Source organism: Bidens hawaiensis, unplaced genomic scaffold (genome assembly GCF_021521415.1).
Source record: "Bidens hawaiensis isolate Kalapana, Puna unplaced genomic scaffold, B.hawaiensis_p1.1 tig00020443_1, whole genome shotgun sequence".
NCBI lineage: Eukaryota > Viridiplantae > Streptophyta > Magnoliopsida > Asterales > Asteraceae > Bidens > Bidens hawaiensis.
Genome location: NW_027493122.1, coordinates 311,097 through 337,090, shown reverse-complemented (window position 1 = coordinate 337,090; position 25,994 = coordinate 311,097). Strand labels below are relative to the sequence as shown.

Here is a 25,994-nt window from a genome sequence, read left to right as displayed (position 1 = left end):
GGCGCGTACCTGATGGTCCGGCCATCGGTGCCGGTGGCGCAGGTATAGTGGCAGCCGCTGTGGTAGCCATTGTTGGCGCCACCTCCTCAGCAACAGTAACCGCCGGCTCCGTGAAAGATGCTGTAAAAATTGCACTCACGGCCGGCGGAGACAACTTCTCAGCTGGAACAGCCTCAGGAAGGCTGGAACCAGCGGAAGCAGGCATAGACGCCTGGGTCGACGCCTCGGGAAGGCTGACCGAGCCTTCCCTCATTGGCGGGGGAATACTTGCTCCAACTCCACCCTGGAATGCGTCAACATCCACACCTGCACAAGCAAAAGTGTTAGAAAAATTTATTTGAAACAACAAATCTAGACAAGAATTATGGGGGCACTTACGGGGTTTCTTGAGCTTGAACGTATGGACGAGCGGGGGCGAACCCGATGGAGCCGGCCTCTTGACACCGGTAACCGTCGTCGTCGCTGCCTCCCCGGAGGTAACAGCTACAGCCTCCGGAGCGGTGGTCTCCTCACCACCGGGCTCCCCCGCCACCTCTGCACTATCTGACTCCGAGTCAGATAGGACTACCGGGTCGGCCGTAGAGGCCACCTTCTCCTTGCCTTTCCCGACGGCAGCCTTTTTCTTCCGCACCAGTGGAGGACCTTCTGCGGATTCCTCAGAAGAAGAAATGTCAACTCCAGCAGCAGGCACAGCATTGAGAGGTTCAGGGTAGAAGATAGGCTTACCTGGCCGTCGGTGGCTCAGGATCTCTTGGCCTGGCGGGTAAACCTCCACGAACCGACCCGCGGTCTGCTCTAAGATGGGCAACTCGTTCTCGTCCAGAGCACGAGTACCCATCCGTGCGGGACCATCTTCCTCCCGCGGGTTCAGGAGCGACTGAAGATCGTTCCCCTCTGAAATCAACAAGAAAGTTAGAAAAAATCGAAGTCAGCAAAATGAAACAAGACGTACCATAAGGGACAGAGTTCGAACCATATTCAAGAACGATCGGAACCTTATCCGCATTCGCCGCCTTCCACACCCGGCTCATCCCCAGCATCACCATCGCCGACTCCGGAAAACGGAAAACCGGGGACTGGACCCGGGATATCTTCGAGAACCATTCCGCCTCCTCGTAGTTGAGGGCGGGAAGGTTCGGAAGCGCCTGGCCATTCTTGAACTTCATGGCGAGGGGGATGGCGCGAGCGGATATGAAGAAGAACTCTCTTCTCCATGAGCGAAGACTCCGCTCGGTGGTACAAATCTTTAAACCCTTGATACGGGTTGTAAGAGTATACCACCCCTGGATGCACCTCCAAGTGTAGAAGGTCATCAGACGGTCAACGAGGGGCTCAAGGCCCAGTATCCGGCACACCCACTCAAAGTGCCGGACCTTGGCAATGGCCATGGGGTGCACCTCTGTCAGGTGCACACCGTGCCTCTCCAGAACACGGTACACAAACTTTGTCAACGGAAACCTAAGGTTTCCGTAGACAAAGAATGCAGCATAAACACCGATCTTGCCACTAGGGGCATCGTACACAGTATGGTGGGGTTCAGGAAACTCAGGCTCGAGAGACTCGAGCATGAACTTCCTGACGATATACTGGTACAGATCGACAGGAAGAGAGCACTGGCATTCGCCAGCAGTCTTCTGGTCATCAGCATCATGAGAAGGCATGGTGGAAGAAAGATGAAAAGAGATTTCAGGGTAACGCTTTACTGAACAGAAAAATTCGCCGGAAATTACTTGAGAAGAAGAGATGAAAGTGAAAAGTGTGAATTGCAAATAACCCTCTCCCCCTTTATATACTAATCGCAATTAATGCGGTGAATTTAATGCGAAGGAGAGAGAATTCGAAGGTGCAATGAAACTATGACACGTGGCAAAAAGCAGACTGGCAACAGCTGTTGACAGGACGTGTGCCAGTAATTTCGCGGCCACGCGCCCGAAAAATCGCGCCCACGCGCCTGAAAAAGCGTCTGGAATGACCATATAATGTCACGTCACCATAACTTCCTGCACGTCCTGACACAGTCAGAAGAAACCGTCGCGCGACGTTTCAGAGGTTTGGACTGTTCCTATCTTTCCACCAACCTTTCGAATTTCAAAATTCAAAATTTAAAAAGAAGCGGGAAAATACCCCCTTACCTTGGCGAACAAGTAACCATAAGACGGATGCGGGTACAGTGTTAAGGCAAAACCCTTCACATACCTAGCACCCGCAGGGAATTGAAGCCAAGAAAACCTTGGCGAACAAGTAACCATAAGACGGATGCGGGTACAGTGTTAAGGCAAAACCCTTCACATACCTAGCACCCGCAGGGAATTGAAGCCAAGAAAACCTTGGCGAACAAGTAACCATAAGACGGATGCGGGTACAGTGTTAAGGCAAAACCCTTCACATACCTAGCACCCGCAGGGAATTGAAGCCAAGTACCTCGGCAACCAAGTAACTATAAGACAGGTGCGGGTACAGTGTAAAGGCAAAACCCTTCACATACCTAGCACCCGCAGGGAATTGACGCCAGGAATACCTTGGAAGTAAAGTAACCGTAAGACGAGCGCAGGTACAGTGTTAAGGCAAAACCCTTCACATACCTAGCGCTCCGCTGGGAATTGAAACCAAGAAGGATCTTCTGGGCAATGCTTGCGGAAAAGGAAATAACATCCCCGCATAGCGGGAACGTCGAGAACTACGTTGTTTGAAGCTCCAGGATGGAATTGGTGGTTTTAACATAATTGATCACTATGTTCAAAACTACCAAAACCTCATGGAGAATCCACACAACTGGGACTCAATGCTCCTGACTTGCGAGGAGGTTACAGACCTACCCGCATCATACCCAAAGACCAAGCAGGAAACTCGGGCATTTCTGCAAGTGACAAGGACTTCCCATGGAAAACCTTACAAAACCCTTTTCAAAACCCTTTTAAGTCCAAAAGTTCACCTCACTTTATTAAACACGCATGAGAAGAACATTGGACTGGGGGGACTTGAAGAGGTAGGTCCCAGCAGAGCCCAGTTGGACCCGCAAGACTCACCTTAAACAGGGACGTCTGCGCAGAGACCAACTGGATCCGCAGGACCAACCATGCTCAGAGAAGTGACGTCCTTACGCGCAGTATGCAAGCTGGTCCCGCAGGAAATGCCTCCCATGGTGAAGGACTCCGCCTGTTCCCGCAGCCTCGGATACAAGCCATGAGGGAAGGCCACCCGCGCAGCATGGCTACACGCACTAGGCACTTAACTCTCCCCAGTGTCACCTGAAGGAATGAGCAAAGGCGGGAGGGGGAAAACTCCCGCCTAAATGAGCCAGTCCGTATGGAGGATCTTTTGTGTGATACCTGACGAGGTACAGACAAAAGATCTGACCAAGAATGCGACAGCTCACTGACAGCAGCATGGCAGACAGCACGCCACAGCACTGTGACCAATAGCCGCCGCCTACCCACCAACTCCTGCCATACCACGTGCCTAGCCTGTAGTTGGCAGAAGAGGAAGAGTGCACGACACGCCTGCTCTGTGTCAGCCGCTACCTATCCACCACTCACAGGCAGGGCACGTGCATAGGTTACAGTTGGTAGCGTGTTGGGCCGGCTAAACCCCTTGGAAACCTACCTTCGGCTATAAATACCCCAAATGGTATGACCATCTCATCTTATCATATTATCATCATATATACCTGATATCTGCTCTAGCAATCTCTTAATATACTTTTATATTTAAAGAGCAATCTAGTCTGATTCTCACGCCGGAGGGTGGTCACAAGGAGGAACCCCCCCTTCTCAGTGACGAGCTCACGGTGTCTGTTTTGCAGGTTATCAGAAGAACCATCTTCCAAGGGTCTAACCCCTCGTGGGAAACATCTATCTAACCCCCAGGTTACCAGTAATCTGCCCGGGGTCCGGTTAGTGTTTCTTCAAGTGCCGTCTCTGAGGATGTGAGGAACCTCAAGGGCCCCGTGCAAAGAAAAAATATTGGCCCCTATATATTGAAATTACTTTTCCCTATATATTGAAATTACTTTTGAAGATAAACCAAAAAATGCTCGGATTATTATATTGAAAAAAAAGACTAATACCTTTTGTTTTTTGAGTTACACGAAATTTGAATTTTATAACTTTAGTTATGAGCTTTTGCTTTAAAAAACTATATATTAGATATACAAATAAGATAAACAAATCTTAATACAAACAAAGAAATTAACCCAATCATTAAAAAAGAAAAGAAAATAATGCTGTAGCCCATAAAATATGCAATACAAAGACTGGAAAAATTGGAAAAAATAGTGCAATTACCAGGTATTGAACTTGAGTCTAACACCAATCATGCAAACAATGAAGCATACAATGTGAGCTACAAGACACTTTTAGCTAGTTTTTGTTTCTATCTAATTTATCTATTGCATATCCTGAATTCTTTAATTTTGGGCCCCAAAATTTTTGGCCCTTGTGCGGTTGCACGGGCTGCACGGCCCTTGGGCCGGCCCTGTTCAATACAATAGATACAAGAGGCATGTTTGTTACATAAGATTTGCAAGAACAGTAGAAACACGTGTACGTATTTGAAAGACGAAAAATGACAGGGCGTCCAACAATAAAAATAAAAACGTGAAAATAATCGTTGTAGAAATCAAGTCGAACACGTTATTGTAGATTAAAAATAGGGTGACATTTAGTGTTGTGTCTTGATGTGATTTGTGTAAGTTTGAAAATGTATTGTAACGGTAAAACTTTGCTATCTAAGCTCTCCTTGTTTGATGTTCTTTTCATTTGTGAAGTTCATAGTTGCTTTGTCATTTAAAAAGAAAAATTTTAAACTACTTTACTAGGATAAATATTAAATATAAGTCTATAATTCTCAACTTTTGTCTAAGAACATATCTAATCGGTTTTTCATCTCTAAATCTAAAATTACACAAAAATAGCTACTTTTCTTTCATATTTTCAATTAAATAATTTTCTTTTACATTTATCATTACATTTCTCTATATTTCATTCACAACTATTTTAAAACAATATTAAAAATTTATAGAGTGTAAATAGTATTTTTTCAAATTTAATTATGAATAGTATTCTCAAAATCTTTTTCTTACCCAAAAACTTTTGTGGTCTTTATTGGTTGGCCCCCCTGTACCACATATATGAAGCTAGTAAATTTTATTACCAAAAGTACATATGACCTAGTGATAAAAGGTGTTGGAAAAGTGTCACCATATGGTTGAGGACATACCATATCTTTATAAATATTTATCTTCTTGGTATGAATTATGAAATATTATATTTTTTTATTTTGATATATTAATTTCCTTTAGTGTAATGATATTCCATATTCCTAAGTCGTTTTGTTTTTAGATTTAAGCAAACTGCAAAGTGCTATAAAACTTTAAATTTAAAGCAACCACAATTGCTTAAAGTTGCAAATTTGCAAAATTGATCTCTAGAAAATACATTACAACATAAAAAATAATTAAAGATATAACATATAGTTATATTGTTGTAAACAACATAAACTTAAATATGAATGCAACTCGTTTTCGACCTATAGGTATAATTATAAGGTAAAATTATATAGCAACGCCTCCGCTCTCCAAGTTTATTTAGTTCGACGAACATGATGCCGATTTCATCTCACAACCGCGATTTTGATTGATCCAACGGTGCACTCTGCAAACCAAAACAATCATATCATATTTTTAATCATCACACGTTTGCGAATATATAAAAAGAAAACGATTAATTAAATAAGTTCTAACCAAAGGAGCCCCGAGCGCAGCTCTCTGAGCCAAATAGTCACACGGCTTGAAGAACGCCCCGTACATCTTTGACCACTCGGTCAACCTCTCATAAATGTACTTAGATCCGACCAAATCTCCCCAAAACATAATCCCTCCCCTGTATATAACATATATTAATATAAAAACAAATATAGTAATAATAATAATAGTAATAACAATAATAATAATTTATTTTTTATCTAAACATGAAAAAACAAACCTGTAAGGTGGAAATCCCATTCCCATAACACCCGCGATATCCAAATCGGCTGCTTTTACCGCAATACCCTCTGCATATACTCTACACGCCTCGTTCACAACCGGAAAGAACACCATTTCGATAATGTCTTTATCCGATAATTTCCCAAGCTGAAACAAAATCAAACCAAATTAGTTAAATATTACTTTATAAATTTCTAATAAAATGTTTAAAACCGAGTGACCTAATTGTAACAGTTACGAAAATTAAATACCTTAGGGTCAACCGAGAAGCCAGAAATTTCCCTTGCTTTATCAATGTATTTCTTTATTTCAGGATCCGGACTCGCCTTGCGTTTATCATCATACTTATAGAAACCTTTGCGGGTCGTTTCACCTAAACAAAAATAACAACTTTAACTAACTAACTAACTAACTAACTAACTAACAAAATCATTAAAAAGTAAATACCGGCTCTTTTATCCTCTTGCATGAGCGGAATCAGCATTGATTTATACGTTCGTTCAGGAAAATTCAAAACAAACTGCGACCCGGTTGCCACCGCAACACCAAAACCGACAAGATCACACAACCTAAACGGGCCCATTGGCATTCCAAATTTCGTTATCGCACGATCAATCTTATAAACGTCGGCCCCACGCTCTACTAACAAAAGTGCAGCTTGAGTATACGGGAAAAACATCCTGTTAACAGCAAAGCCCGTGCAGTTCCCAACCACAACGGGTGTTTTTCTTATCTTTTTCCCGACATCTAACAAGTCAACCACGGTTTGAGGTGATGTGTTTGATGTTCGAACGATTTCCAAAAGCGGCATCACGTGAGCCGGGCTGCACACATGATTTAGGCATTTAGCAAACATATGTCATCAACTACTAATAAAAGTTTGTATGGGAAAAATGTTACCTGAAAAAGTGGGCCCCGATTATTCGATCGTGGGACTTCGTCTTTTCACCGATTAGATTCAAGTCGATCGTTGAGGTGTTACTTGCAAGTATACAATTTGGAGAGCAGTATTTTTCCAAATCAGCAAATATTTGTTGCTTCAATGACACATTCTCAATAACAGCCTGTTTATTCATAGATCATGATTAAATTTTTCGTAACAATTTTCTTCAATATTTTTTGTTTCAATGAGACATTTTCAATAACAGCCTGTTTGTTCATAGATCATGATTTAATTTTTTTGTAACAAATTTATTTATTTTCAAAATTAAATGGGACTTATGAATTATTAGAACTAATTACACGGATGGTCGCTGTCGTTCTGGCCATATTGCAATATTAGTCTCCAAGTTTTAAATATTAAAACTTTAGACCGACTGTTTGCACGAACGTAACACCGTAGGTCCGTGAAATGAATGGAGGTTAACTTTTTCCGTTAAAGTTTGTGTGAAATGACCAAGGGTATTTTGGTCATTTCTAAAAGTTTTAACGGAAAATGTTAACTTCCATCCATTTCAAGTACCGACAGTGTTACGTTCGTGCAAACAGTCAGTCTGAAATTGTAACTTTTAATTCTATAAATTAAAACAAAAAATGTTAAATACCTCTATCACCATATCCACATCCTTAAAGCTTTCATAGTCGAGAGCGCCTTTAAGACGAGAGATGGTTTTATCAAACTTTTCTTGAGTCAACTTACCTTTCTTAACACTGCTCATCAAATTAGCTGCATAACAGATATGTCAATAGTAAATTAGTAATACAAAAATAATTTGAAAAATATCGAGATAGCAAAAAGTCAAACCTTTGACTCTGCTTAAACCGGCATCTAGGAACTTTTGATTGACTTCTTTCAAGATAACTTCATACCCGTTGAGTATTAAAGCAGTTGCTATTCCCGACCCCATTAAACCACCTCCAAGAATAGCAACCTTTTTAAATTGTCTCGGTTTCAAACCGAGATCAGTTACACCTGGTACCTGTTTAACACACGAAAATGAGACTTAATCTTGTCGTTTGACCATGTTGAATTTTTATGAGGTGGCACTTAAAAGCTTGTTATCTTACCTTTGTAGTACCACGCTGCGCCAAGAAGACATGAATCAAGCTTTTGGCGGTATCCGACTTTACCAGAACTTGAAACGCTTCGTATTCCTAACAAAGTCACATTATAGCGCGTCAAGTAATATAACAACCATAAAAAATTCAGTTAGTAAAAGTGTAAAACATTTACCAACCTTCATTAATCCCACACGCGGGCCCGAGACAATGCCGGCTTCAATAACATCAATGCAAACTTCTGGATGGTGTAGATTTGGCGCTTGTTTACGGGCCTGCGCTCTCGCAAAATTAAGTATTTCACGGGCCTCACCGAGTGGCTCTATTTTATCTGTTTTGTAAAGACTTGCAACCCATGGTTTTCTACGAGCCAGTATATCCAAGGCCCATTTACGAGCAGTGTCTAATAACTCGTCCCCTGATACGATTGCATCCACAAGTCCTAAATTATGAGCTTCTTCTCCCCTGACCGGCTTTGATGTCTACAGTTGACAACGTTTGACCAATTACGTTTATTTTTCATAAATGTTGACATACATAGAATCCGGTATATTTTAATATATAACGCAGCATACCAACATCATTTCAAGAGACTTTGCGAGACCAACAAGTCGTGGGAGACGTTGAGTTCCTGAAATTATTTAACATCATAAGTTATACTTATTATGCATTGTTTCTTAGTCTTTTTTTATTGTGCATAATATTTACTTTTAATGCGATACGCATGATCATACCTCCAAATCCAGGAATGATACCGAGCTGAAGTTCGGGTAAGCCTAACTGAGCAGTAGAAGTGGCTATTCTAGCATGACAAGCCTGAAAATTAAATCAGCATGATTTATAATTAAAATTAAAAAAAATGTTAAACTAGCCGATAAAATAGCATTATAGCACATAGTCACATACCATTGCAACCTCCAGTCCACCACCTAAAGCAAGCCCGTCGATAGCAGCAACAGACGGTTTTCTTGCAGCTGAAACCAACAAAAGCATTAATAAAAATGAGTAAATTACACTTTCGTCGTTTAAGTTTAAACCATTTTTCAGAAGTCAAATTTAAAATAGAAAAATAACAAGAAACATTCTATATTTTTAAAAAGTTGGCACGTTTCATCGTTTCCACTAACGAGTGTTAGTTTTTTCCGTCAAGTCCAGCACATGAGGGTATTTTCGTCATAATATCTTTCTATGGACTATTCGTGTAATTAACTTATAGAATAATGGGCCCAAGCCGATAAAATAATTACACAAATAGACCCTACAAAAAGTAAATGACGAAAATACCCTCATGTCTTAACGGGAAAATCTAGCCACCATTAGCGGAAACTGGAAAGGACGAAACGTGCAAACTTTTTAAAACATAAAGGACGTTTCTTGTTGTTTAAGAACGATTTCTGAAAATCGATTTTAACTCATAGGATGAAATCATTAAAATGTATAATTTACTCTAGCAATATTATGAGTTTAAGATAAAATTCTATAAAAAGATGGAAATAAAAGTATATAACAGTATTTAAATTACCTTCCACGGTATCGGCCAGAATATCAATTGATACATAACCAGGTTTTGCTACCGGTCCAGTTGCCATTGCTGTAAACGACATAACAATGCGAATATATACTTAAATTTTCTAAAAACTAATGTTAACACTAGTCATAGGATTCAATGTATGCAATATGCATACCTTTACCATCCTGCAGTCCACCGAATGCGTTAATATCAAAACCACCCGAAAACTTGCCTTTTGCACCTGTGCTCAGATCATGTAAAAATACATATGCAGATCAAAACTACAGTAACAAATAATTATTATGAATTATTAAAGTGAATACTGAGATTACCTGTAACAACTATTGCCTTCACATCATCCCTTTGTAATGCTTGATCAAAACTTTCCTTTAAACTATTTAGCACTGAAGATAAAAATGGATGCATAATTTTTTTATATAATTAGCAGAACAATATAAACTAAAAAATACTACAAAAGATACAGAAATAAATTCTCGTTTATAATTTGAACTGGTTGTAATATCCAGTGTTGTAAAAATTGCAATTAGGCGTCGATTAATTCCAGATTAATCTGGTATAAGAGGGCTACCAATTCGGTACATATTGTGAAAAACTATAAAACTTTATGTGTGTATTTATAACTTTAAAAAATTACATAAAATTCCAATCTGATTAATCTTGATTAATCGTTAATCGTTAGTCGCTATCTCACCGCTTGACTAGCGCCTAGCGAGTTCTTGGGGTGTGCACGGTTCGGTTTGCTTCCGTTTTTGGCTAAAACCAAACCAAAAACCGAAACTTTGTTTTTTGAATATTTGAAAATCGTTCAGTTTTAGTTTTTTCAGTTTCGGTTCGATTCGTAAAAATGGATAAAAAAATTGGCCAAGGTAAAGAATTTGGGTTAAATCATAGTAGTTAAAATATTTGAGTTATATGTCTATTAAATTTTTAATAAATTACTTAAAAATAAAAAAATGAAAATCTATAAATCCGGTTCGGTATTAATTACATATAAAATGAAAACCAAAACCAAACCGTCGATTTTACAAACATATAAAACCAAATCGTCGCCTTTTATTTTGGTTCGGTTTTTTCAGTTTGGATCGGTTTCATGCACCCCTGGCGAGTTCTACAACACTCTGGGATATCATATATTAATATCTATTATTAACAATCTCAAAAGTTACTAGCACACATCATAGTGATCAAAATTACACCATATAAAGCTTAAAATCCAGTTAAATAATAATAATAATAATAATAATAATAATAATAATAATTTACCATCAAAAGAAAGTGAATTAACAGGTGGATTAATAATAGTTATGACAGCCACTCCATCTGATCCAACTGAGATCGTTGTTTTTCCGCCCATAATTGCAAAAATATTATTATTATTATTATTATTATTATTATTATTATTATGTTTGTAACAACAAAGTTTAAAGAGTTTGAACTCAAACTGATGGGCTTTTATATTATGGATGAATGTTCTTTCACTACGACGACGTTTTAGGTGTGAATATATATATATATATATATATATATATATAATATATTATAATATATGCGTGGAGTTGCGTGCAAGGATATCCTTTTGTAAATCCTCGATTGTTTCAACGCCCATATTATCCTGTTCGAGTGTCAATAGCGTGGCGTCATTATCCAATCAAACTTGTTTACGTATATATTATTCACATGGAGGACAAGAGTGTTCCATAATTCTTATTCCTTATGAGCATTCTCATCAGAAGATTGCAAATTATAGGGTAAGGTTGTGAGTGATTGTGAGTGTAAATTATAGGATAGAAAGAGAAATGTAGTGATTTTTTATAAATTTGGGGAAACATTGTTTCCCCTATTTATTTTTTAATATTTGTTGGATTGGTTGTGAGTAAAGGAGAGAGAAAACTATAATGATAAAGGTATAAAAATATTATTTAATTGAACATAAGAGAGAAATACAGTGTTTTTTAGTGTAATTATAAAGATAGTGATGGAGAACGGGTTGAGAATGCTCTCATATGGATTTGTTTTATCCTCCATCTTCATCTCTATAATTACACTAAAAAACACTACATTTTCTCTCTCATATACAATTAAATAATAACTTTTTAAATCTTTATCATTATCTTTTCTCTCTCCTCACAACCCTTTCAAATATATTAAAAAATAAATAGAGGATGAATAGTGTTTCTCCAAATTTACTCAAAATTTACCCATCTCTTTAAATTTTATCTCCCCTCTACTCACAACCACTTACAATCCTCTAAAATTTTTTAGAGATTTTCTCTCATAAATATTTTAGAGGACCTGATGTGAATGCTCTAAGACCATCCTCTACGGAGGGCATCGAAGCCCCTTCATAGTGTCACGTTAGTATTACGTAAGTATCGGGGGCATTGAAGCCCCAACCAATAATGTCTCGCTATGGTTTAATGCCCCAAGGGTGTCCATTTATATATATATATATATATATATATATATATATATGGTTGTGTGTGTTTGAGAGAGAGAGCCATTGGAGGGGGTGGGGGCCTCCACACCCATTAACGCCCATCGTTGGAACGATCTTGGGCTCCACGCCCCACCAACAAGAGCGTCCCTTGGTGGTGTTCCGCGCCCAACAGTGCCCGGTAACCACCTTCATCGAACCACCGCGCCCAAATAGCATATGGTCTAAGCGTGACTATTTTGACACATTATTTAAAAAGTGGACATATTTTTGTTCATTATCTTATTTGAGTTAGACCAAACAAACTTATATGCAGCTTTAACAAATATTAATTAGGAGTGTAAACAAGTTGCCCAGCTCGTAAGTTACTCGAGATTAGCTTACCAAAGCCCGAATCACACTGAGCTTAAATACAAACTCGGTTAATAAACAAGCTCACAAGTCTAAACAAGGTTGTTATTCATTCAATCTATATTTAATACATATATGTTTTTATTATATATAAAATTATGAATAAAATGGCTAGTTAACATATAATCTGTTATATATAAAAATAATCATTACAGTGTAAAAATAAATTTAAATGTATATATGTGACATGAGATTGTTAATTTTCATTTTTGTTTTTTTTGTGATTGTTTTTATATGCTTGTTAATTATCATTGTTGGTTTTTTGTAATTGTTTTTATATGCGTAAATGGGTCTTGAACTGAGCCCAGTCTTTTGGATACGATGTTGTTGGGCCTTAGTGGAGCAGACTTATGTTGAGGCTAGCAATAGCATGGAGCCATTCTCATCATGTAGAGGCCATTGGTGGTGGTATGTTCATGAGTTTGTATAGTCTACAATTCTACATGACTATTGACTACATTTCATGTGTGTATACCTTTCATCATCTTGATGTAAGGTTTGTCTTTATACTTCTTTTCATGTATAAAAGTTTTATATTTTATAATTGCTCGAGCTCAAGTGAATTTTTAAACAAGTGAGCTTTGTTTAGCCCGAAATACTTAACCAAGCCGAAAAGTTGAGCTAGAACTCGGACGGGTTGCAAATCAAGCAAGCTCCAAGCTCGACGAGCCAACTATTTTTTTTAATCAGCATATGTAGATCTTGGTTTTAATAAATCAAACAAATAAGTAGAGGTGTAGCCGAGCCGGATCTCGGCTTGTTTGGATGTACAAGAGCTCGAGCTCTACTCGTTTCGAGCTATGTTTCTAAAGCTTAAGCTCGGCTCGTTAGTCGTTTTAGAAGCTCAGGCTCAAATAATTTGTTATTTATTAACTACTAACATTTTTCTTATATTTTGAGAAACATCAATGAGCCTAAGCCCAACTCGAGCTCGTGTATATGCAGTGTAAAACTACTACATAGAATTCCAAAATTGTTAAAACTTAGAAATACACTAGACTTGACGAGTCTAACCTGTATTCTTACAAGACTTAAGCTTAGACTCGATAACTATACAAGCTTTAATGTTTGGCTTGGGATTCATAAAGTCTGGCTCGTTTCGAGCTTTTTATTAATCCGATCAGTAGTAGTTTGCGAGCTACTTGGCTCTTTAAACCATCTTGTGAAGTAAGCTTCCTTATCCCGCAAAATATAGATTGCAAGTCTTGAGTAGGGGTGAGCAATAACCGAACGGTTGACCAAACCAAAAGTTAACGAAATTGAAAACTGAAATAACCGATATTTGGTTATTTTTTGTGTCACCGGTTAACCAAAATTACATATTTCATGTATTTATATTTTTATGCATCAATTTCATTCATGTATTTATAAGTAAAAGTGAGCTTGATTTGATTAACCAAAATTAACCGAATCAAACTGCAAACCAAAAAGTTAACCGAATAAACTGAACTGATTAACCAAAAACCAATAGGTTAAGTTGAATGAGGTTAATAACCAAACCGTGCGCACTCTTTAAAGAATTTGTAAACCTATCATGTGAACTAAGCTTCTTAATCCTACAAAAAATAAACACAAAACATTTTCAATTTCATTTCATGTATATGTATCCTCATTTCACGTATTTATGCATCAATTTCATATGTATTTACAAGTAAAAATTTTAGTTCAAAACTTATTTTGATTATTAACCAAAATTAACTGAACTGAACTGAGCGGAAACAAAAAAATTAACCGAATAAACCAAACCTCGGGCTAAAATCATTTATTATTTATTAATTACCATACACCGTACACTTTTTATTTATTCCGAGAAAACCTTAACGAGCCCAAGCTCAGCTCAAGCTCGCGTTCAGTCCTAAAAACGAGCCAAAACTCATACGCGCAATGTGAAATGAATGCATAGGTCCAGAATAGTTAAAACTTAAAACTACAATACACTCAGCGAGCCTAAACAAGGCTCGACCTCAAACTCGATAACTAAACAGACAACCTTCATATATATTCCGATTCACGCTTAATTATTTTCAATTTTCCCGCGCCTGGACAATCAACAAAAAGTAAACCCACCGTCACAACTTCATTTTCAACCACCATCATGACCACCAGTAACCACCACAACACACCACCACCACCACTGTCACCGGACGACATAATCCGGCTCGCTCAATACCACACCACCGCACCACTCCACCCATTCCTCTTATCCCCAACCTCTCACCAAACCCTAGCCTCTCATCTCCACACACTCCCTCAGTCCACCGTCAATCTCTACACCTCGTCTCTACTCACACTCCTCTCACCTTCACCCGCTCTATCTTCGCTTGTCACACCTCTATTCACTTCCTACATCACTCTCCTCATTCCTAACAATAATAATAATAATAATAATAATAATAATAATAATAATAATAATAATATTCCGCGTGATCGCCTTTCGATAAAGACGTTACAACTTTTTATTCCACATTTGGAATACATTTCGTTACCTGAGTTAGTTTCGGTCGTCAATTCAATTGTTAATGTGTTTAGTATTAATAATAATAATGATATTAATAAGATAGGTGCTGGTGAGGTTGAACTTGATTTGGAGTTGGAACTGCTTGAGTTGGTTCCGAAGTGTTTACGGATAATATCGGATTCGGATTCGGACGAGGTTGATAAGCCGAAGGAGTTAGCGGATGGAATGTTCGATAGGATTTTGGAGTGTGAGTGGTCGGGCGTGTTGTTAGTGAAGTTAGTGACGATTATTAGGGAGTTTCGGATTGATAAGGTTAGGGTTAGGCGGTTTGTAGACAAGGTGTTCGATGAAATGCACCGGGTCGAATTGCAGGATTTGCCGTCGTTGGTTTACCAGTTGCTGGTGTTGGCGTCGAAGGGGGTGAATAAGAGGGAGGTTGTTGAGGGGATCGTCGGGTTTTTTGGAGGGAAGTTGGGGTTGAAGAAGGCGAGTAGTAATATTGTTAGGGAAGTTGAAGGGACGGTTTTGTTGCATGTGAATTTTGCGGTGAAGCAAGATCCGTCGTTGGGGCAGGAAGTTTTGGGGCTTGTGAGGTCGGATGTGCGGGCGATTGATCATTTTGTTGTCGGGTTGTTGTTGTCGATTGGTAGGATTAGGAGGTATGGTGAAAGCGCGATGGGTACGTTGAAAACGGCGTTGAGTACTGCTTATAAAGATTACAAGTTTTCACGGTACACAACTTAAACATTGATTATTGTCAAGCTGGTTAATTTCATATAGTCATTGGCCTGAGTTAGATGTCATAAAGATAGTCTTTGTGTTAGATTTTATTGGATGACTTAGGCTACATATTATAAACATTAAAACTTTGTGTTAATCTCATCTTTACAGCCTAAATTACATTGTGTTTGTGTTGCCATCACGAACATCAGTTAAGTATCAATGATAGATTTATGTTATCAACAACACCAAGTACGTTTGAAGAAATTATCGAGCGGTCACACGTACAAGCTTTTTAGTTAATTCTGTGTGTTACCATCTTGCAGAGATTGTAAATGGCTACCAGATGACTTAAAGAAAGTGTATCTTCAGAACGCTATTTTGACCGAGACAGCAGTGTTAAGAGCTGTAAACCTTTCTGCTCTTCTTTTTTACTTAACTTACCGTCACACTCTACTCATGAAGCATGTCATTATAACTCTGTTGTGTTTTTGTCGCTTTGTTTTCAGGTTAACGAGAGCAATTATGGAAGAGAGCATATTGTTCCTAGCATAGTGCAGTTGGGCTTTGTGTTACTAGAATCAGTGGAAGAAATGGGTCATCAAGAACTTGGAAATACCGGTCTTATCGGTTCTCAAGAGTTGGGCATTCAGATGTTAAAAAGTTTATTTGAGGTTCATGATATGGCAAGAAATGAGGTCAACTAATGAATCCTTAACTGAAATCACTGAAAAAATAAGTCTTTTGCATTTGGGTCAGAACTATGTCTGTAAATTGCAAAAAATCTTGATGGTAGATTTCTTCTTTGCAGATAATTGAGCAATGTAAATTCCGAATTCTTTCTCTTAAGCCAGATCAAAGTTTAGCTGTTATAAGGTAATTCAATAGGGTAGTTAATAATTAATCCCGGTGTGCTTGTTATAAATTATTTATTTTCTTTTGACAGATTACTTGGTAACCTAGTGAAGAACTACCCACATCCAATGTTAGAATATATTTCACATTTAAAAGAATTGTTAGATTATTTTGGTTTCATGCAAAGCAAGGTTACTTCCCATCTGATTAATGTTCTGTTGCCACTCATAAAGTTCAGTCACAACCTTCAGGTTTGCTCTTTTTTCGATGTTTATTCAAAAATATTTTGGATTACCGAAACACAAAATAGACTAAATAATAATTCTGTATTTCTTTACAATACTGCAGGATTACATCATCTTAGTGGTGCGAAAAGCTATGTTTAGACAAGAAGATCAAATTCGATTAGCTGCAGCTGGAGCCATTATAAATCTAATTATTGCAGAAAGACAATTTAAACAAAATAAACCTAGCTTTTATCAGGAATCCTCTAGCCAAGCTAGTAGTAGTCAAGTTCATGAAATGCCACCTGGAACTGGCAGTGATCTGTTCAAAGAACTCAGTGGTTTATTGCAGCGTTGTCTCTACCAACAGGTTGTTCTAATACGCACAACCCTCCCTTCTTAAAATCGTAAAAGTAAACATAATTCATGTGTCATTGGCTATGCTGTTGTGTGTAGGCGAAAGTGAAAGAACTTATATACAGGGGACTTTTAAAGCTTGTGCTCGTTGACCCTTTAACCGCAGGGGCAGTTTTTTATTTTCTCTTGCCTCATTTTCTGAAGTTTTACAAAGTAAGTACTCATGGTATTTTTTTTTATTTTCATTTTAACATTTTTTTCATTTTGTTGGCCATTTTTTGATTTCATGGTTGACATTTTGCATTGTGGCAGGATGGTCAGCTCGGCATAATGCAGTGTGTTAAAACAGATAATGGCAAAATTTGCATAGTCGAACCACTAGATGAGCTCTTATCTTGTGTATCATGGATTCTTTTACTTCAGCCACAAGCAAAATCTGACAGTCATTCTCGTTCAGTTTCTCTCGGTTTCTCACTCACACAAGAAACTGAGGTAATAATCAGACTTTTTAGAAGATAACATAACGATTATTATTTAGTATTTTAGTTAAATGTGTTTTTAACAATCGTTTGCTGCAGGCACAAGGAACAAGTTCCGGTGAGTCGTTTTCAAGTGCTTTAACAACAATCCGTAAGCTTCTAAGCAATGGAAACTTAGAAGGTCAGTTGGCTACCCTTGAAAGTTATAAATGAATATTGTAAATGTGTTAACTTTTTCTATGAATGTTTGACCAGGATTACTGGGTCAAACAAAGGATGCAGGCCCCACAAGTCAACAAGATGAGAGATACAAACATAGTGGTGGGATTATATCAGGTGTTATCAAGGTGATCCTGAATACTCTTGCTACTGAACTGGAAAAGGCGAGCAATGATAAAAAGATTGAACTGGAGAAAGAATTCGTTGACCTTGTTGACTTATATGTTTCCATGGAGAAAAATACTACTAGTTCTGCACAAAATACACAAGCTGACGGTACTAGAAAAGGGATAACACAGGCTACTGCTGTGGATTCAACATATACTAGCGAATCTGACAACACAAAGTTTAAAGGAAAAGCTTTTCTTTTGGCGACTTCTAGCATTTGTCAGTTGTTTAAAACATCGTTTGAATTATACACACACGATGCAACAAAGAGTAAACTCTTGAATTTTGTCTTGAATGTGATTCTTAACCAGATAAAATCCTTTGCTTATCTGGCAAAAGATGATCCATTGAAGGCTTTGATTTATGAAGATATTAAGGTGCTAGGACCACCATTGTTGAAGTTGATTTGGCTACTCATGAAAAAGGAAGCCAAGGGTAAAAAGGACAACGGAGATATAAAGGGTCTATTTTTATTAGCTTTAATGTGCTTGAAGGAACTGGTAACAGTGAATTCTCATAGTCCCGAAGAGATTGAAGAAATGCTGTCAGATTCTGTAGGTGAAGAAGATGTTATTGACTCAGAATGTGATCATGATTCTCAAGTCAACGGAGTCAACAGTCAAAGGGAAAGCCTTACGGTTACAAAATTCGTGAAACCCTTGTTTTCTAAGCTTCTTCATGCGAAGTTCTTTCATGAAATTGAGGTAATTTCAACTTTTTTACTTAAAAAATGTGTTCTTTTGGTTATATGATATTGACTTAAATTCTACCAACTTATCAGATCTTATGTGACATTGCAAAAATGATTGGGAGTAACATTCTTGGAAGCTGGGCTATACATATATGTAAAAGTAACAATATAACAAATCCGAAGATTGCAAAAAGTGTGGTCACTTTAGCACTATCATGCACTCAAGCTCCAAATGATTTGATTATTGCTCAAGAAATTGCAGTTGAGTTAGCAAAAACAATGAGATCTTCATCCGAGAAATCTGAAACTTATGCTATCATAAACCGTACAACAGAAGGTGCTATAGCAACCGGACTTTTGCAGTTAGTCGAGTCAGTTATTGCAGATATTGACCGACTCAGCATGAAGTTGAAGACATGCTTAGCTGGTGCATATAAAGACGGAAGACACAACCCGTATTTGAGTTTGGAAGAGACTCTGTACCAGAGGGCTGAAGCTGTGATGGAATTGTTGTCGTCTTTTGTGGTCATGAACCTCAGGGGTAAGTAGTAACTAGTAACCAACTCTTTCTTTAGTTATTTATAGGGCTGTAAACGAACCGGATGTTCGGCGGACGTTTGGACGTTGTTCGTCGAGAGGTTCGTTTATGTTCGTACGTTTAATAAACAAACTGAACATGAACAAAAACATTTCGTTCAGTAAGCTTAACGAACGAACACGGACAGAGACCGCGTTCGTTCAATAGTGTTCGTGAAGGTCCGGTAATGATTATACTTTCTGAAATTAATATGTAATCGTTTATGTTTGTTTGTCTATTAATGTTCACTAGCATATATTCGTGTTCATTTGTTCATTAGGGTCCGTTAGTGTTCGTTTGTCCGTTAGCGTCTGTTTACAATATTAACAAACGGACACGGACAAACTTAATTCTTAATGGACGGACGCGGATACAAATTTTTGTTCGGTAGAGTGTTCGTGAACCGTCCGTTTATCTGACAAAAGCTTAACGGACGAACATGGACAAGGTCTCGTCTGGTTCGGTCTGTTTACAACCCTAAATTTATTTATATGTTAATAGTTTAACACCATAAATAACTGTTAAAGTTTATTATATATCCAGATTCTCAAGCGGAACATTTGCTAAAACTGGCGGCTAAGTTTTATAAAAACTTAGCTAGGATATCAAAGTTCCATATCGCTCCTAAAGGTTGCAAACAAATTTTACCGAGCCTCAAGTGTCAGAAGCTTGTGGAAGCTACTTGCAAGCGGCTAACCACCCCGTTGTACATATTCGTGGAATCTATGCAGCAGGTTTATAGTCACTGTATCTTTCGTAGTTCATTCACACCTAACTTATATATGGCCCAAATGTTAACATTATACAAAACTTGCAGAATAAAACAGAAAGCAAAGCGGTTAAAGGACTGATAAACAAGATAAAAAGGGAGAATAAATGCATCCCAGATTTAATATTTCAGATAGAAGATTATGAGAAGTATCTGATTCTACTTAGCAAAGCTACCAAAACGAACTTGTTAAGGCATGCGAAGCGTAGTACTGCTAGAGACTTTAGAATCACTGACCAACCAAACATTCCCCGACAAGAAAATGGGCCTAACCAGGAACCATTACTTGACCCGCAAGATATTGCCCATCAAGAAGACGCGCTTAACAAGGAACCTGATATGGATAATATGGATAATGACTCAATGGCTCAAAATGATTTGGTTCAAGACTCTGATGATGGTGAAGCGGATGCTGCATTATTGTCACCTGAAACCGTTACACCATTGGGTGCTGATGGTTCCGAGACTTGTAGTGAAGACGAAAACGTGATTCCTAATTCAAAGCGAAGTCGAATTGTTTATGATTCGGAGGACGAAACGTAAAGATAATTTGTATAGGTTGCTTGAACCGCTGCCATGTGTCACGACGTGACCTGGCAATTTTTATTACAAAATCATGACAGTATGCTGCTTTCAAGTAGGTTTGTTTTAATTGCCAACTAAGCTCCATGTGGCCACTGGTACAACTATGTTAAGTTGTAGAATCAAGTTGGTGATGAATGAGCTGTCTGTGTTGTTTGAAGACTGTTCTGTCCCTAGTAAAAAGACTATTCTGCCCTGTATGTCCTTTTAAACCTCACCATCTACTTTTGCAGCTATATTGATGGTATAGAATAATCTCACCATCAGCTTCAAGTCAACTCATTTTGCACCACAAAGTAGATATAAGTGTGTAGAAAAACCACATTATTTTTTAGATTCTTCAAATACGTGTAGCTTTGAATAGGGTTGTTTATGTAACCTTTGAGACCGCCGAAATTAAAACGAATTGACCGGCTCGATTGGTTTGAGATTTATAGGGTTAGGTTTACGGTCTAAGACATCATAAAATGACCACCCTCGATGCACAAATGAGAACTAACTAACCAGTCCAGTCGGTTTAAGTTTTATAGAGTTTGGTTGACAATGATTCAACTCATGGAACCAACGATCCTAACCATCCAAATCGAAACAAATCAGCCTGTTCAACTTATGTAGTTTGGTTTGCATTTATGATTTTTAACAGTTCATTGTTTAATACTCGAAACTGCTCATGTAAACTAAAACGATCGTTTACATTTATCGTATATGTACATCCATAATGTTTGCAAATACAAATTTAACAAAACTAACAATTTGGATACAAAAATCAGTTCAAACCGTCAAAAAGGAATCGTTTTGACCCCGTCCAACCAACCAGACCGGTTTCATTTAAAACCGCAGTTAGCGATTCACCAATAGCTTTCTAAAAGCATTACATAAAACCTTATTGACACAGAAGTTGCAAACTTCTGATAAATAAAACAAGCAGTTTATAGTTTACCAGATAATTCTAATTCTTCAAAATCAAATCAACAAAATTAAATTTACATAACTATAAGCAAGTACCAGGGTTGCAAACGAGCTGAGCTGCTCGAGCTCGGATATAAAAAAAGCTCGAAACGAGCCAAGCTCGAGCCTAGTTGAGCTCAGGCTCGGGTGAGGCTCGTTTACACCCTAAAGCAACAAATTGGAGTCAAGACTCTGAATCAATAAGATCAAATGTGAGAAACTTTATATTAAACACTTAAAAAGGGTTATAGTTATTATTATTATTAACTTATTATTATCAATATTCATCTACACAGCATCAAATCCCCCCACAATAATCAGCATTATATCAGAAAGAACAACAGATAGAATAATAATAATAATAATAATAATAATAATAATAATAATAATAATAATAATAATAATAATCATTAACCCTAACTACAAACCCTATATCACCAATTTCCACTCCTTCATTACCTTCATTCAATCATCATCTTCATCGTGCAGATCCGACGCTTGAACACGATTACTATGAACTCCTCCCGGTACACTCACCGGTTTACTCGTTACCGCCGTATCAACAAACGTAGCTGACGACATCTCCATCTGACAAACCCTAACCGCCCCAAACACTCGCTCCGGTAAATCCTCTTCCTCCTGCGCCTCCACCACAAACGCCATATCAATCGTCACCGCCGTCACACAACCTAACGCCAGGTGCAAAATCGCGGTTGCGATCTTCGAGCTGCTAATATCAACATCAATCTCCAAATAATTCGGTCCGGTATGGTAGTGACACGTCAGCGCCTTACCGAGCAAGCACGCGGAGTAGTTTCCGACCGTCGCTTTAACTATCCACGGTCCTTTAACGATCCGGTTCACGATTTTGAACCGCTGGTTACGGAAATTATCGTCGCCGTGAATAAACCTGTAGAGTAACGAACCGGTTGGGATTGGATCGTCGGTAGCGAAGTAGAAAACAGCGGAGTGGTGGTCCCTACCTGGTGATAACAATTGATATATTAAAGATTAGTCTAAACTTGATTGTTTTATTAATTTGCGATCACAGTTGTAAAAAATCCCGACTAGGCACCAAAAAATCACTAGTCCTCACCCCACTGATTGATTTTTGGCTAATCGGTCAATTGTTAAATCCGGCCAAAATTGGGATTAATCAGACTTAGTGTTTTCTTGCAAGGTTCAGTCCAAAATCGGCAATTTCCTACAAGATTCTGGCCAAAATCAGCCGTTTCTAGCGAGATTCCATCAAATTTCTGACCAAAATGTGTGTATATATAAAAATCTTAAAATTACATATAAAAATGTGCGTGTATATATATAAACCTGGAAAATACATATAAAAATGTAAGTGTGTGTGTGTGTGTATATATATGTACATTACATATATAAAAAAGAAAATTACATATAAAAGAGTAAAAAGACTGAAAATTCCATATAAAAATGTGCGTGTATATATATAAACCTGGAAATTACATATAAAAATGTGAGTGTATATATATATATATAACTGTACATTACATATATAAAAATATGTGTGTATATATAAAACTGAAAATTACAAATAAAAATGTGCATGTATATATAAACAAACTAAAAATTACATATAAAAATGTGAGTGTGTATATATATATATATATATAAAACTGTATATTACATATATAAAAATGAAAAGTACGTATAAAAATATGTGTGTATATATAAAACTGAAAATTACATATAAAAATGTTAAAATGTGCATATAGAACTGAAAATCACATATAAAAACGTGTGTGTATCTAAATCTAAAAATTATCCATTAAAATCCGATCCAGTTAATCCCAACTAATCCTTATTACATATAAATATGCGCATGTGTATATAAAAAAACTGAAAATTACATGTAAAAATGTGCATGTATATATAAAAAAACTAAAAATTAACTGAAATTACATATAAAAATGTGTGTATAAAACTAAAAATTAAAGTGTGATCCGATTAATCCAAATTAATCCCGATTAGCCCCTACCCCACCACTGGCAATAACTAAATTGATTACAATTTACAAATAAACCCCTAGCCACGACATCCAGGTCCTCGCACTTAAGCGCTTACCTGGAACTTGTAAATTAACAGCAAGGACGAAACTCTTCTGATTCCTTCCACCACACTGTCTCTTCCTGAGCGCGTGCATCACACGATTATCGGCGCGTGAGAGTACATGGTCGAGCTTAGAATTGGACCGGAGTCAGTCAACGCCGGCGGGTTGCAGCAGCCATGGGCCGGAGGGTAGTTTGGTCTTTTTGGTGAAGTAATTATGGCTGCGGAGGTTGAAGAGGTTGCCCGGAGGTGAAGCCCAGCCGTTGGATCCGGTTTCCATGTCCACGTGGCGGAGAGATCCGGCGTTGATTGATTCGTGCATCCAGTCTTCTTCCGGTGTGGAAGACATGGGTGATACGACGGCGTTTTGGGGTGAGAATGAATATAATAATAATTATTAGAATTAGATGGTGTTTGGTTTGGAGGGGTGAGGGGTTTTTGTGTGTGTGGGATGTTTGACGTTTAATGTTTCTTTATTTATTTGTTTTTTTTTATTGATTTATTTCCTTACTTTGAAAGATATATATTGAATGAATTGCATCAAGTTGTAATGTTTTTAATGCGTCATCATCCATTTTTATTACACCACTATTTTTAATTATTTCTTTTTTTTGTTGGTGTGTTATGTCGTAAACGAATCAAACGTTCGGTGAATTATTTGTGAATTGTTCGACTCGGGAAGTTCGTTTATTTAATAAACGAACGAACATGAACACATGTTTCGTTCGTTCGTTCATGCTTATTTATTTACGTTTGTTTATGTATTAATAAATGTTAAATAAATATTACTTGGATGAGTCATCTACTTAAAGTTTTATATTTGTTAATTTGTGTTGATTTAAGTGTTTTCATTTATATTTGTTTGTGTTCATATATGTTCATTTATATATAGTTCAGTTATATTCATTTAGATTTTAAACAAACGAACACAAATGTTCAGTTTATAAATAAACAAACATGAACATAAATATTTGTTCGGTTAAGTGTTCGTGTTCGTTTAAAGTTAAACGAACGAACACGAGCATGCCCTTGTTTGTGTTCATTCAATCCGTTTACATGCTTTCATTATTTACATTGATGAATACATCGGTTTTAATCTCTAGGCTCTACCGATTTTATTTGTGTTTGTGAACCGTAAGCGAGCACATTAATTTCCTTAAGGAACGAACACGAACATAAAATCTCATTCGGTAAGTATTCGTGAAACGTTCGTGAACACATTAGTTTCCTTAACGAACGAACACGAACAAGGTCTTGTTCGTGTTCGTTCGGTTTGTTTATAGCCCTAGGTGTATATGTTTTCAAACACATTTTTTATGCATACAACTATACCGTTACTGAGCGAAGCTTGGGCTTTGTCAGAGCGATGATTAAAGTCACGAAACTAATGTCTTGGGCAAGGCCATCTCCGAAAATTTATGTACCTCAACCAAACTAAAATAAAAATGTCTATATGCACTAAGGAGTAACGAATATATAAACTAATCATTTTTAAACGACAATAACGTTATAACAATAAATATAGCAAAAATATAATAATAATAATAATAATAATAATAATAATAATAATACCTAATACATTAATAGCTAACGGCTAACCGATATTCGTAAAGTTCTCCTAGCATTTCTTATCAATTAGATTTTGGTTTGGATCTAAGCAAAATTGACAATTTACTTTTAATAACCGTGTATTGTTTAAAAAAGAAAAAAAAAACTTTGTATTATTTAAAATTAAAAGACCATTAGAAAACAGATATTAAAGTGTTCAAAAAGCTCGCGACTCAAAGCTTTGGTCCGTAACTTTATCGATAAAAGTTCGAATAAAACTAGCTAAAATAACTTGATTTAAAACAACCTAGTTAAGCTGTCTTGTTAATTTTCAAGCTCGAACTCAAACTCACCCTAACTTCACTCGGGCTAGACTAATAAAAAGCCCTAATATTGGAAGCTACTTCTAAAACCTCCCATCTCTTAAAACAATTTGACTACACGCCAAAATCATGAAATGCAACAAAAGTACAAAACATGTTTAAAATTTTCTAATATAGAACACACGTATAAAGGTTGGATATCATATACAATCATCTACAAATCTAATAATGACAAAATTTGTGACGTTAGCACTTAGCATGGCTTGTATTATATACTGATTGAACATATACAATATTAACATACCCCACATGGATGATGAGGATACAACCAATACCTTGGGGTGATGAGCTAGTCGTTAGTATAAGATAATGACACTTTACTAATTTGTAAAGAATCATTACGTATGACTATATAATAATCAAGTTTAAAAAACATAACGTTAAAATTTATTATAAATTAGTTTTTCATATCCATCCAACCATAATAACATAAATAAATACAACAATAATCGACTTGAATGGTGAAATAGTCCTGTTTTCCGAGTATAATAATTCATGTTGTAAGAGAGAAGAGATTCATCTATGATCCATCCCTAAGTGGCACATGGTGTAGATTGTAGAGTGCTTGCTCAAGTCTACA

General features: G+C 37.2%; 3 protein-coding genes across 3 annotated transcripts; 1 reads left to right on the top strand and 2 right to left on the bottom strand.

Moving 5' to 3' along the window:
• Positions 1 to 5,427: 5,427 nt before the first annotated feature.
• On the bottom strand, positions 5,428 to 10,910 carry LOC143560775 (peroxisomal fatty acid beta-oxidation multifunctional protein MFP2-like). The gene is made up of 17 exons (XM_077048998.1): positions 10,776 to 10,910; positions 9,824 to 9,895; positions 9,667 to 9,732; positions 9,504 to 9,572; positions 8,888 to 8,955; positions 8,716 to 8,797; positions 8,557 to 8,612; positions 8,161 to 8,463; positions 7,991 to 8,077; positions 7,728 to 7,902; positions 7,528 to 7,649; positions 6,884 to 7,047; positions 6,431 to 6,807; positions 6,235 to 6,356; positions 5,982 to 6,130; positions 5,741 to 5,879; positions 5,428 to 5,651 (listed from the first exon to the last, which is right to left on the bottom strand). Exons 1-17 carry the CDS (start codon positions 10,864 to 10,866, stop codon positions 5,616 to 5,618), a joined length of 2,178 nt encoding a protein of 725 aa, XP_076905113.1. The 5' UTR covers positions 10,867 to 10,910; the 3' UTR covers positions 5,428 to 5,615.
• Positions 10,911 to 14,379: 3,469 nt separating this feature from the next.
• Positions 14,380 to 20,473, top strand: LOC143560774 (uncharacterized). The gene is made up of 13 exons (XM_077048997.1): positions 14,380 to 15,546; positions 15,862 to 15,943; positions 16,045 to 16,233; positions 16,347 to 16,411; positions 16,482 to 16,641; positions 16,739 to 16,984; positions 17,071 to 17,184; positions 17,284 to 17,463; positions 17,550 to 17,631; positions 17,706 to 18,541; positions 18,619 to 19,069; positions 19,649 to 19,839; positions 19,923 to 20,473. Exons 1-13 carry the CDS (start codon positions 14,453 to 14,455, stop codon positions 20,415 to 20,417), a joined length of 4,185 nt encoding a protein of 1,394 aa, XP_076905112.1. The 5' UTR covers positions 14,380 to 14,452; the 3' UTR covers positions 20,418 to 20,473.
• Positions 20,474 to 21,813: 1,340 nt separating this feature from the next.
• LOC143560759 (protein ENHANCED DISEASE RESISTANCE 2-like) lies at positions 21,814 to 23,810 on the bottom strand. Its single transcript, XM_077048985.1, has 2 exons — positions 23,499 to 23,810; positions 21,814 to 22,387 (listed from the first exon to the last, which is right to left on the bottom strand). Exons 1-2 carry the CDS (start codon positions 23,575 to 23,577, stop codon positions 21,870 to 21,872), a joined length of 597 nt encoding a protein of 198 aa, XP_076905100.1. The 5' UTR covers positions 23,578 to 23,810; the 3' UTR covers positions 21,814 to 21,869.
• Between the last annotated feature and the right edge of the window lie 2,184 nt (positions 23,811 to 25,994).